This window comes from Saccopteryx leptura, chromosome 6, assembly GCF_036850995.1.
Source record: "Saccopteryx leptura isolate mSacLep1 chromosome 6, mSacLep1_pri_phased_curated, whole genome shotgun sequence".
Taxonomy (NCBI): domain Eukaryota; kingdom Metazoa; phylum Chordata; class Mammalia; order Chiroptera; family Emballonuridae; genus Saccopteryx; species Saccopteryx leptura.
The window spans coordinates 60666954-60679959 of record NC_089508.1 but is presented as its reverse complement, the minus strand read 5'-3'; the positions used below and the strand labels follow the sequence as shown (position 1 = coordinate 60679959).

General features: G+C 36.9%; 1 protein-coding gene across 1 annotated transcript in view; it reads right to left on the bottom strand.

Moving 5' to 3' along the window:
- The window catches only part of ADAM10 (ADAM metallopeptidase domain 10), a 146140-nt gene that overhangs the window by 75370 nt on the left and 57764 nt on the right, over positions 1-13006 (bottom strand). The window contains exons 3-4 of the mRNA XM_066341394.1: positions 9656-9774; positions 7573-7731 (exon numbers count right to left, since the gene is read on the bottom strand). Of these exons, the coding sequence (XP_066197491.1) occupies positions 7573-7731; positions 9656-9774 (278 nt within the window). The remainder of the gene's footprint in view (positions 1-7572; positions 7732-9655; positions 9775-13006) is intronic.

Below are 13006 nucleotides of genomic sequence, written 5' to 3'. Positions count from 1 at the left end.
AAACATCACCCGGTAGTGGCTTGCCCGGTAGATCCTGGTTGGGGTGCGTGTGGGAGTCTGTCTCTCTGCTTCCCTGCCTCTCAATTTAAAAAAAAAAAAAATATATATATACACACACACACACACACACACACACACACACACACATAAATATACATAAACATATACATTTATGGTAAGCAATGAGAAAAGGTCATGATCTAAGATATTCTCAATAAATAATATAACATTTTTGACAGTATAATATAAAAAGGTTGAGCATATTTTCTCAAAATTCTGCCAAAAATTATTAAGCCCTTCATTATCTCTTTTAACCTGGTTTTCAAAAAATGTTGTTTCCTATTTAGTAACTTACATTACTAAGTAAATATTTTTCAGATAGCTATCATTTCTCATGGCCTTCTCAACTTTTCTGCATTTGTGCCTGTAAATTGTTTATAGAGAAATAAATTTCTATTTCCATAGAGATTATCTTGGGGGGAAAAAAGCAAAGACAGAATCATTGATACCTTTAAATTTCTGTATCTCTTTCAAATACTGTCACTGTGCTTAAGAAAGTTCAGTATTTAGAATCAATGCTTAGTAAGCCATGTGAATTAAAACAAACAGTGGAGAAATTAATCATTATACTTGTATACACTATGGGAGTTCTAAAGTAATGAGCCTTTACAACAGCAGTCTTAAACCATTATGCTACTGAAATATATCAAGTAATCAGGGCACTCCATTCCTGAATCTTTCCAATTGTCTGGCATCGTTTGCCACAACTCAGTATGCTCAAGTGGATTTTCAAGAACCAGACTGGACCTTTAACGTGGCTAGATTTCCTCTTATTTGTGGAAGGACCTTATCAACCTGATGTAAGATTCTGAAGAATGCTAACCATTATCAATACTTTCTAATTCAGGTCTTCCTTCTTGCATTTGCCCATCCATCCCTCCCACTAATAGAGGAGTTGAAAGTCTTATAAGAGTTGAAAGTCTTAGTGACTGCTACAAAACTCATTCAAATCAACAGCATTAAAACCACAATGTGAAACTAAATGATTTTTTAAAGGTTTTCGAAGCACTATCCCTCAAGCTTCCACAAATGAATGCGGCCTTCTATGTGAATGCAGCCTTCACCTTGAAATGGTTAACATTTAACAATCTCAATTTTTCAAAATAAGAAATAAAGGGTCTTGCCCATTGAAACACAGGGAAAGAAGCAACAAATATGATACAATCAAAGCTAACACAGATGCCTAAAGTAGGAGCGCCCTGCTAACTCAAGCTCTCTGGGCTTTTCTATACCACAGACCAGAAAATAAATTTGAAATAAAAAGAATAAATCCCAACACTCTTATTATGAAGCTGTATATATTTACTTAAAATATTGTTCAATTCAGAGGTGAAGTATTTCTATAAAAGTACAGCATGAGCCTGACCAGGCGGTGGCGCAGTGGAAAGAGCGTTGGACTGGGATGCGGAAGGACCCAGGTTCAAGACCCTGAGGTTGCCAGCTTGAGCGCAGGCTCTTCTGGCTTGAGCAAAAGATCACCAGCTTGGACCCAAGGTCGCTGGTTCAAGCAAGAGGTTACTCGGTCTGCTGAATGCCTGCGGTCAAGGCACATATGAGAAAGCAATCAATGAACAACTAAGGTGTCGCAACAAAAAACTGCTTCTAATCTCTCTCCATTCCTGTCTTTCCCTATCTATCCCTCTCTCTGACTCTCTCCCTGACTCTGTAAAAAAAAAAAAAAAAAAGTACAGCATGAAAAAATTACTTAGACCTTTCCCCTCTCAGAGAGGTAGTAACATAAATGGAAGTAAAGGAACATTATTTAATGATTCCAAGCAATCATATGTCTGTCATTCCTGAAAGCTGTCCTAAATTTAATTAATCCTAAGAGTAATTAAATTAATGTTCTAAATTAATAAGTTAACAGTATGGTTTATGGGGTAATATTTTTCCCAGTTTCTTTAACATAATCTGTGCCAAGGGGCAGAGGATTAAATGGTATTCTTACCTTGTCATAACTGTACACACTTCTATGTCCTAGAAGACAGTGCTTTTTACTACCTAAGTACAGAATTGAACAAGTGGGAATTTTAAGCTAATAATGCATGTAGTCATCACCATCTTATCTAACTAGGTATCAAAGTGCCTAGAGAAATTATTAAATATTTTCAATGAAAACTGTCTCTGTGTTTTGGGACAGCCTTAGAAGCCATTCCCCAAAGTTCTCTAAAATAGTAATATCCTTTTCTGTGGTGTTTTCACACATTTATGCCTAAAGTTCTAAAAGTAGTATTAAGAAAAAGGGAGCCTAATTCCCATCAGAACTCCTACCAAAGTGTGCTTTACATCAGCTAAAAATAACACTAATACACTCTCACACACACATACACATACACACACACACAGTGATCTCAACAATCATGCATTACTTTAGTTGTGAAAATAAATTATTGGAACTTAACAAATTATATAAAAATAATAATATACATTATAGAGATATATCCTCTACCTCTGAATTAGCTCTCAAATAAAACACCTATTGCTAAATATATTGAGAGAATTTTAAAACAGCAATAGGTGCAAATGTGTGATTTTAAGGAAGCTTACAGATTTCAGTAAAGCCCTATATATAAACCTGTGGAGTGATGGCAATGAGAATTTATAGCTTTCTTCCCAAAGTGAAGCATTAGTCCACATGGTTAAAAACATGAGACCCACAATCAAGTGACATAATTTTCTAAAGCCTTAGTTTCCTCATCTATAAAGTAGGGACAATATGTGTGCCTGTACGTCATAGGGTTGTTGTAAAGATTAAATTAAAAGATTCAAGTAAAGAAGGTAGCCTGACCAGGTGGTGGTGCAGTGGATAGAGCGTCAGACTGGAATGTGGAAGACCCAGGTTCGAGACCCAGAGGTCGCCAGCTTGAGCACAGGCTCATCTGGTTTGAGCAAGGCTCACCAGCTTGGACCCAAGGTTGCCGGCTCAAGCAAGGGGTTACTTGGCCTGCTGAAGGCCCACAGTCAAGGCACATATGAGAAAGCAATCAATGAACAACTAAGGTGTCGCAACAAAAAACTAATGATTGATGCTTCTCATCTCTCTCCATTCCCATCTGTCTGTCCCTAACTATCCCTCTCTCTGTAAAAAAAAAAAAAAAAAAAACTTTATGTAGTGCCAGGTATGCTATATAAATAAACTACTCTTATAACCATTACTATTAGAACTTAAAATATTCTACACAGAGATTAAAGGACCAATTAAAAATAACTTTACCCTCTAGAAGAGGAACAGGCAAACTACAGCCTAGTGGACAAATGAGTCTGTTTGGTTGGTGTGTAAGTTAAGGATAGCTCTTACATTTGTAAACAGCTAAAAAAATCAAAGAACTAATATTTTGTGTCAAGTAAAAATCATATGAAATTCAAATATAAGTATATAACTTCCCCAGGCCAGTTGGCTCAGTGGTAGATCATGGGCCCAGCATGTGGATGTCCTGGGTTCGATTCCCAGTCAGGACACACTGAAAAAGTGATCATCTGCTTCTCCACCATTCCCCCTCCCCCCCTTCTTCCCGCAGCCATGGTTCAACTGCTTCAAGCATATCGGTCCAGGTGGTCAGAATGGCTCAGCAGAGCCTCCTCTAAGGCACTAAAAATAGCTTGGTTGTGAGCATGGCCCAAAATGCGCAAGCATCTGCCCCAGACAGGGTTGCCAGGTAGATCCCGGTCGGGGCACATGTGGGAGTCTATCTCTCTCCCCTCTTCTCACTTGGAAAAAAAGAAATAAAAAAAAAAAAGATAAAAGTATATATAACTAAAGTTTTATTGGAACACAGTTAGTTACACTTGTTCATTATATATTTTCTATGGCTGTTTTCACACTGGAATGGCAGAACTGAATAGTTACAATTGAGCTCATTGGCCCAGAAAGGCGAAAATATTTATTATCTGGCCCTTTTCAGAAAAGATTTACCAGCCCTTGGTCTAGAATCAAGAATATAGCAACTATTTAGAAACTAAAGAGTTAACACAGATGTGGTTTTTTTAAACCATGAATAACTTGACTGATTTTTAGATCATTTCTCAAAAGTAATTGTCTTAATTTGTAAGCATTAAAACTCTGTTTAAGGCAATTCCTTCCCATACTGTCATCCTTATATTGTACATGTCCATTTACTAGAAAAAGTTACAAACAAAATCAATCTTAAACATTACTATTTTTAAGCTCTAATACCACTATTGGTATATAATAATAAAAAGAATGTGAAACAGCCTCCTTACCCTGAATATACGTATATTTATTTACACAAATAAAAATTAAGAGCTGAAATCAATGGTAAAGTTAAATGCCAAAGGAATAGAAGACTAAATCACATCCAATGTCACTGATCCTTCATGCTAACTTATTATCTTTGGGGAAAAAGAAAAATATTTGAAAGACTGTAAGACTCAGAGTGGACAAATGCAATTACACGATGAGGAAGAAATAAAAGTGGAAGAAAAAAGCAGAATATGCTTAAACTTCTTCTACACATACAAGTAGGGAAGAAGAGAGACACGAGAGAGAAGATGCTCTGAAAGAAATCACGAACAGCAGAACGAACACTGTGGAGGGCACTTTGGGGAAGAATGCAGCTAAGGGAAAAGTCTGTAAAATATGATGGGGAAATAAAGAGAAGTTTGAAATCTTTCAAATTACCCTCTTCCTCTCCTTCCTTTTCCAAGAGGTCTGTTTAATTTTTGAGAAAATATTATAAAGAAAATGTTTCAAGATTTCACTAAGTATCTGTGAAGAACCTGCTCCAGACATAAATGATATTTGGAATGCTAAAGGAGCAAAAGAAACAGAAACCATAGTTGGAGAATTTACATATACTTGGATAGGTAAGGTAAATCTGCAAAAAGATGAAATTACCAAGAAAATTACAAACTAACATACAAATCAAATAATTCTGTTGGCAGAAAGAAAGTAGGTAAAGAAATTCATATTCCAACTTGGAAGGAGGATTGTAGCTTAGAGATGAAGTAAAGCTTGAAATACTAGGAGGGAAAGTTGGAAAAAAGAAATCAAATAAGGCCTGACCAGGAGGTGGCACAGTGGATAGAGCATCGAACTGGGATGCAGAGGACCCAGGTTCGAGACCCCGAGGTCGCCAGCTTGAGCGCAAGCTCATCTGGTTTGAGCAAAGCTCACCAGCTTGAACCCAAAGTCGCTGGTTTGAGCAAGGGTTTGCTCAGTCTGCTGAAGGCCCGCGGTCAAGGCACATATGAGAAAGCAATCAATGAACAACTAAGGTGTTGCAACGCGCAACGAAAAACTAATGATTGATGCTTCTCATCTCTCTCCGTTCCTGTCTGTCTGTCCCTGTCTATCCCTCTCTCTGACTCACTCTCTGTCTCTGTAAAAAATAAATAAATAAAATTTGTTAAAAAATCAAATAAGGATGAATAAAAAATTTGGGCAAGTAGCAATGAATTTATGATTTAGCACAGTGGTTCTCAACCTGTGGGGCGCGACCCCAGCAGGGTCGCCTAAAGCCATCAGAAAATACATAATGCATATCAGGTATTTAAATTCCGAATCATAACTAGCAAAATTACAGTTATGAAGTAGCCACCAAAATTATTTTTTGGTTTGGGGTCACCGCAACATGAGGAACTGTATTGCGGGGTCACGGCATTAGAAAGGTTGAGAACCACTGATTTAGCAAGTAGCTAAAATCATAAATGTATTCCATCTAGAATAATTATGCTTTTCTTTCTTTCTCTTTCTCTCTCTCTCTCTCTCTCTCTCTCTCTGTCTCTGTCTTTCTTTTTCTCTCTTTTCTCTTTCTTTTATTCTTTCATTTACTGGAGAAGAGGGGAGCCAGAGACAGACTCCTGCATGCACCCTGGCTGGGTACTAGAGGGCAATGCTCTGCCCATCTAGGGCCCTTGCTCCATTGCAGCCAGATCCATTTTTTAGCAACTGAGGTGGAGGCCATGGATCCATCTTCAGCATCCAGGCCAACTCAGTCAATCAAGCCATGGCTGCAGGAGGAGAGAAGAGAGTTAGAGAGAGAAGCAGATGGGCGCTTCTCCTGTGTGCCCTGACCAGGAGTCCAACCCGGGACGTCCACACACTGGGCCAACATTCTACCACTGAGCCAACTGGCCAGGGCACTATTCTTGGTAGTAATAGAATATCAGAAAAAATAAGCATTTAAATAGACCATCAGAGGTGACAGAGCAAAAAGTCAAAATGGTTAAGGTTTTCCAGTACATTACTAGAGATGAAAGTATTATTATTAACAATAAATTTCTGGCTGTTAAAAAGAAAATAAAGCTGGGGGAAGCTGTCAAGGTAAAAAAAAAAATTAAAAATTGAGAGACTAGTCTAATTACAGTCAAAAATAAAATATGAGTATTCAAGAGGCATATAATTAGAGAAATGAATTTCTGTGGTATTTCATTAAAACGTTCTCATGATTAGATGACCATGGATTTCTAGACAATGGTAGAAATTAAAGGGTGAAATCTAAATACATTTTCTACTCTTAAAACAAAGAAAAAGAACTCTCCCAATAAATCACCATCATATAAAGACCATGGTAGAGGATCAAATCCATAATGATAAATCTGAAGTCTTACCAAACTGAAGTCATTATTTCAAGATTCCAAAAAGAAATACTCAAAGGACTTAGAAATCCCCAAAATACCTAAAATATTTATTAATCACGACACAAATATCCATACTGAAATTTACTTAAGAAGTAAGTAGGCCACACACCTTGGCATTATAGCATTAAATGACTGGCTGATATCAAAATATAGAATTTCGCCTGACCAGGCAGTGGCGCAGTGGGCACAGCGCCAGACTGGGATGCGGAAGGACCCAGGTTCGAGATCCCGAGTCGCCAGCTTGAGCACGGGCTCATCTGGTTTGAGCAAAAAAAATTCACCAGCTTGGACCCAAGGTCGCTGGCTCAAGCAAGGGGTTACTCGGTCTGCTGAAGGCCCATGGTCAAAGCACATATGAGAAAGCAATCAATGAACAACTAAGGTGTTGCAATGCGCAATGAAAAACTAATGATTGATGCTTCTCATTTCTCTGTTCCTGTCTGTCTGTCCCTGTCTATCCCTCACTCTGACTCTCTCTCTGTCTCTGTAAAAAAAATAAAAAATAAAGTTACACATTTCACACCTACTTTTCAGTACTCATCATTAATATATATATATATATAATTTCCAGGTCAAACATAGTTGAACTTATAGTTCAAATAAAATTGGTTGCGTCATTTCAACAAAATAGGACATGGATTGATAAGGAAATTGCCAGATGGTACTATAGATCTATTATTATTCATTAAATGGAGACCTTGACTGTAAAACTATTTTCTAGTCTGTTTACTAGCTCAGAAAAAGAAATAGTTCAGGCTTTATTTGTTTCCACATACAATGCTCCCCAAAATTAGGGGATATTTTATCACTTCATATTCATTTTGAAATACCCCCTAATTTTTGTGAGCAGTATACTTTAACTATTTATATTTCTTTTTGCAAAAGGCTACTTGATAAAAGTTAAGTACTTACTAATATCATCTTCATGATAAATGACAGAGTGAAAAGGCAGAGTTCGGTCTTTAATATATCTCTCTGCTGGTTCAACATAAAATGTGCCACCACGAGTCTGGATAAATCCTTCAAATCTTCCATCAATAACAGACCCATGGCTAAAACTTCCTTCTTCACCTATTAATGAAAGCAACAAACTCCTGAAATTTTAATTTGCACATTAATTTTAAATTAATTCTTCCCTTAAAAGCTATTCTTATACTTTTTAAACCAAAATATAAATTTACTAGGGAAATAAATTTTAACATAAACTATATCAAGCTGAATTTGAGATGTGACCAGCAACCAGTCCTTAGTTAAAACAGACACATCAGTAACAACAGTGAGCTGGAACATCTGTCTTGTTAACAATCACATTCCTAGCACCAAGCAAAGGGCCTGGCATACATGCAGTAGTTAATCAATAAATAATTGTTCAATTAACTTAAACTTAGAAATAGGCTAACAGACTCACTGATAAACACTTTCAAAATAAAGATATTAGTTTCCTTTGTAATTCTGCTTTAATTACTCTAAGAAAAAAGTTTCCAATCTGATATACTCTGCATGAGCCTTGTGTCTTCCTTATCACCTTCAGGTTTTATAAATACATTATTTAAATAAGACAGTGTCAAATATTTCAAAAGCAATCTGAACAAAAGTATATCAACAATCTTTTTTATAATATTGGACAAAGATTTATAATCTTGTCCCATTAATTATATTTCTCAAGAAAAAGAACACAAAAAAAATGTATTTTTGGTTCTTACACAGTCACAAAGAAAAGCTGAGCACTAAACAAATAATTTGAAGAGATGGAAGGTAGCAGGAGAGGGTTTTAAAAGTTAAATTTACTTAAAATTTTTCATTGAAACAAAAAAGTCAGACTTTCCACAATTTGTAAGTTATAAATTAAAATTAATTAGCTGACTTAATCAGGACTGAAGCTAAGAGCCAAAGACATTGATTATTTTAAATGACATGATTTTTATCTATAAGTTCATTTAGTCTTATACTTTTCTTGACTACTGCCTAGCAAAAAAAAAAAAAAAAAAAGGCAGAGACTACAAGTTACTTGTCCAGAAAGATAAGTAATAAAAAAAAATAATAGAAAACTATAATCTAACATTAAAAACCTAGACTAATAAAAAAACATTTTCCTTTGGTCACATAGTAGTAAGAATACAAAAAAAACTTTTACTAACTAGGTTTAATTTACAAGTAAAAAATGCCTCCTGTATTGGTATAATGAAAAAAATATAAACATCTCTTAAAGCACTTAATTTTTCATTTATAGTTTTGAGTGGAAATCTCTCTAATATGTAGATATAAAATTTAACTTTCAGTTAACTTTGTCTTACTGAGTATCACCTTGGGTGTTTATTAATGCACAAGGTTATAACAATAATATTTTCCCCTTCTCTAATATCAGAAGACTTTGATTTTTTTTTAGTCTGTTTATGATTTCTGTAATTATTCTGTTCTTCTCAAACGACTAAACTGACAAATATAAGTTTTTACTAGGTAAAATGTGCCTGTCCCCCATGCCTCCAATATCTTTATAATCTTGTGTAGTAAGATAAATTTGTTAGCATTGTAAACAAAAGCAAATAGATTCAGAAGAAGGAAGGCCCTAGGAGGATTTTCCCATCAATGACTATCACATTATTTTTGGCTGTTAAAATGCCCTTTAAGTTTCCTTTTAGATTTTCCCTCTTCTTTTATAAAACACAGCAAAGTTACTGTCAATTTCTTGACTGGATGATCAGAAAATTATAGAAGTCATTACAATTTTTTTTTTAATCTAAGTTTGGAGGTATTGAGAGTCAAACATTCATACCTTTCAGAAGCCAGACACTGCCTAATTCAACATTAAACAAATATATTAAGATAGATCTGAGAATTATTTCACTCTTCAAAGACAACTATACCCTTCATGATATATTCAAATCTTCTCAGCATTTGTCCCATCTTTTCTGAAATATCTGCCTATGCTTCAACATGTATACTTCCTTGAATAGAAAAAAATTAAAGACAAGGGTTCTTTTAAGATTCAACTTACCATAAATATGTCCAGTGTAAATATGAGAGGTATCATAATCAAGTACTTTATTTGATGTTTCTAGTTTAAATTCATCACTAAAAAGGGCAGTGTCCCTCTTCATACGTAGATTGAAATGTCTGCAAAATGGAATAGAAAAACAAAAATTGAAATTTAAAAATCTAAATTTTAAACAATTATTTTTCTAATAAAAAAAAGTTTGGGAAATACACTGACCAAGATTTTCTTACAAAAATTCAACCCGGCAGCTGTGACACAACTCTAAACTATATATAATTAAACAGTAACTGTCTAAGATATACTTAAAAATGAATGCCAATGGGCTGATTCCTACATGGTAAAACAAGATCATTCCAACACAGCAACTACTTTGCTTGGAGATAAAAATCAAGCTTCTGGACCCAATTACTATTACCATTACCTGTCTCCCCTCCAGTAATTCTGCAGCTCTGACATTTCCCCTACTTCTCACAGCTCAAGGAAGATAATACATAGGAAACCAGCATCTATATTTGATATTCAACCCAGATACATGCTCTTTCATCCATATACACTCACACACACAAATATTTCCATCTTTTATTTTTCCTTGGGGCATCTAATTCTTTTATTATCTTTGAAACATCCTCAGTTCAGTTTGGGAACCCTAAAAGACTACGACATAAGCTGAAATCATCCTTATTTTAACTCTATAAAGGAGAGAATAAAAAAAATTTTTTTTAATTTTTTAAAGGAGAGGGAAAGACTAAAATTAAATACAGAATCTAAGGTTTAGTCTCAAACTTGGAATCAAATCTTTAGCCTAAAATGGACTCTTATCGGTGAAATGAAGATAATACACTGCTCACAAAAATTAGAAGATATTTCAAAATGAATATGAAGTGGTAAAAAAAAGAAGCATTTGATTTTTATTAAACAACAACATCAGAAAAGCAATTGACAAGTCAAAGAAAGTTAAATTATGCAAATGAGATGCAAACTCAATTATCATGATTGAGTAGCAACTGATATATTGGTGGGGGTGAACAGAAGCATGTCAAAGTGGACGAGAGTGCCACACTTCAACTGTTCAGTAGGGTGTATGGTCCTCCAAGACTGCCAAAACACACTGACAGCGATGGGACATGGACAGGATCAGATTGTCCAGCAGTTCTTGTGAATCCTCTGCCACTCTTGCTCCAGGGCAATTTCCAGCTCAAGAAGTGTTGTGGGAGACATTGGATGGTTTGCCAGATGTCTTCTCCATGCATCTCAAACATGGGATTCAGGTCTGCAGAACATGAAGACCAGTCCATGTGTTCAATTCCTGCCTCCTGAAGCATGTTGTTGACGAGATGCACACAGTGGGGTCTTGCATTATCATCCACCAAAAGAAAGTTGTTTCTGGCCTGACCAGGTGGTGGCACAGTGGATAGAGCGTCGGACTGGGATGCCAAGGACCCAGGTTCGAGACTCCGAGGTTGCCAGCTTGAGCGCAAGTTCATCTGGTTTGAGCAAAAGCTCACCAGCTTGGACCCAAGGTCGCTGGCTAGAGCAAGGGGTTACTTGGTCTGCTGAAGGCCCACAGTCAAGGCACATATGAGAAAGCAATCGGTGAACAACTAAGGTGTCACAACGAAAAACTGATGATTGATGCTTCTCATCTCTCTCCGTTCCTGTCTGTCTGTCCCTATCTATCTCCCTCTCTCTCTGTCTCTGTAAAAAAAAAAAAAAGAAAGAAAGTTGTTTCCAACTGCTCCAGCATAGGGTACCACTACAGCAGCAGTTCTCAACTTGTGGGTTGCGACCCCAGCGGGGTCGCCTAAAGCCATCGAAAAATACATAATGCATATCAGGTATTTACATTCCGAATCATAACTGTAGCAAAATTACAGTTATGAAGTAGCCACCAAAATTATTTTTTGGTTTGGGTTCACCGCAACATGAGGAACTGTATTGCGGGGTCACGGCATTAGAAAGGTTGAGAACCACTGCACTATAGGGTGCAGGACCTCATCTCAATATCTGACAGCAGTCAGCGATCCATTTCTGATGACATGGAGGTCAGTATGACCACCAATGCTGATGCCAGCCCATACCATGATTCCACCACCACCGAAGGAGTCCCTTTCTCACATGAAATGTGGATTCTCTTGTGTTCCTTGTTCACACCAGATCAGGACACGATGATTGTCAGGCTACAGACTGAGCTGTGACTCATCAGAGAAGAGGACAGTTGACTACTCATCACAGGTCCAATGATGATGCTCATTAGCCCACCTTTTACAGGTTCTACGGTGTTCAGCAGCTAACAGAATGCATACCATTGGTCACCAGACATGCAATGGAGCTGATTTCATATGGTCTGGGAGCATATCCGCCGTCTAGTGGCAGCAAGAAACTGTCCCCACAGCTCTGTTGCATTGCTGTACCTGTTCCTTCTTGCCAATAAAGTCAAGTAGCAGTCAACTCTTGTTTTTGTGGCAGATGGGCGACCCTGCCCTCATCTTCTTCATACTGTGCCAATCTCTTGAAAGTGATTCCACAGTCTGCTAATCACGTTTTGGGATATTACAAGTGTTGTTGCCACTGTCATCTGTGTCTGACCAGCTTCCAGATGTCCTATGGCTCTGCAGGCTTTGCATTCGGGCAAATCATGTTGCAGGAGCATTACAAGAGATGGGAAATTGCAGGATGTGCACTTTCAAGATTAGGGAATGTGCAGATACCCCAGTACTTTCAGACTTTTGTATAGTGTATTTTCATCAATAAAATAAAAGTTGGTTTTGCATCTCATTTGTATAATCGGACAACTTTCTTTGACTTGTCTTTGCTTTTCTGATGTACTTGTTTAATTTTAAAAAATCAAATGCTTCTTTTTTTTATCACTTCACATTCATTTTGAAATACCCCTAATTTTTGTGAGCAGTATATATTCTATCTTATCGAATTGCTTTATGGATTAGAGATTATAAAGATTATAATATATGTAAAGTCACTAACAGTATCTGGCACATAGGAGGTATAGTAAATGGTATCAAATTAGCTATAGTTACTAAACTCTTAAAAGTTTATCAAGTCTCTTATAATTTCTATAAAATTCTACACATAACAATTTCTATCAATGAACTTGACCCAGGTTGGGTTTTTTTGTTGGTTTTTTTTGTATTTTTGTATTTTTCTGAAGCTGGAAACAGGGAGAGACAGTCAGACAGACTCCCGCATGCGCCCGACCGGGATCCACCCGGCGCGCCTACCAGGGCGACGCTCTACCCACCAGGGGGCGATGCTCTGCCCCTCTGGGGCATCGCTCTGCCGCGACCAGAGCCACTCTAGCACCTGAGGCAGAGGCCAAGCAGCCATCCCCAGCGT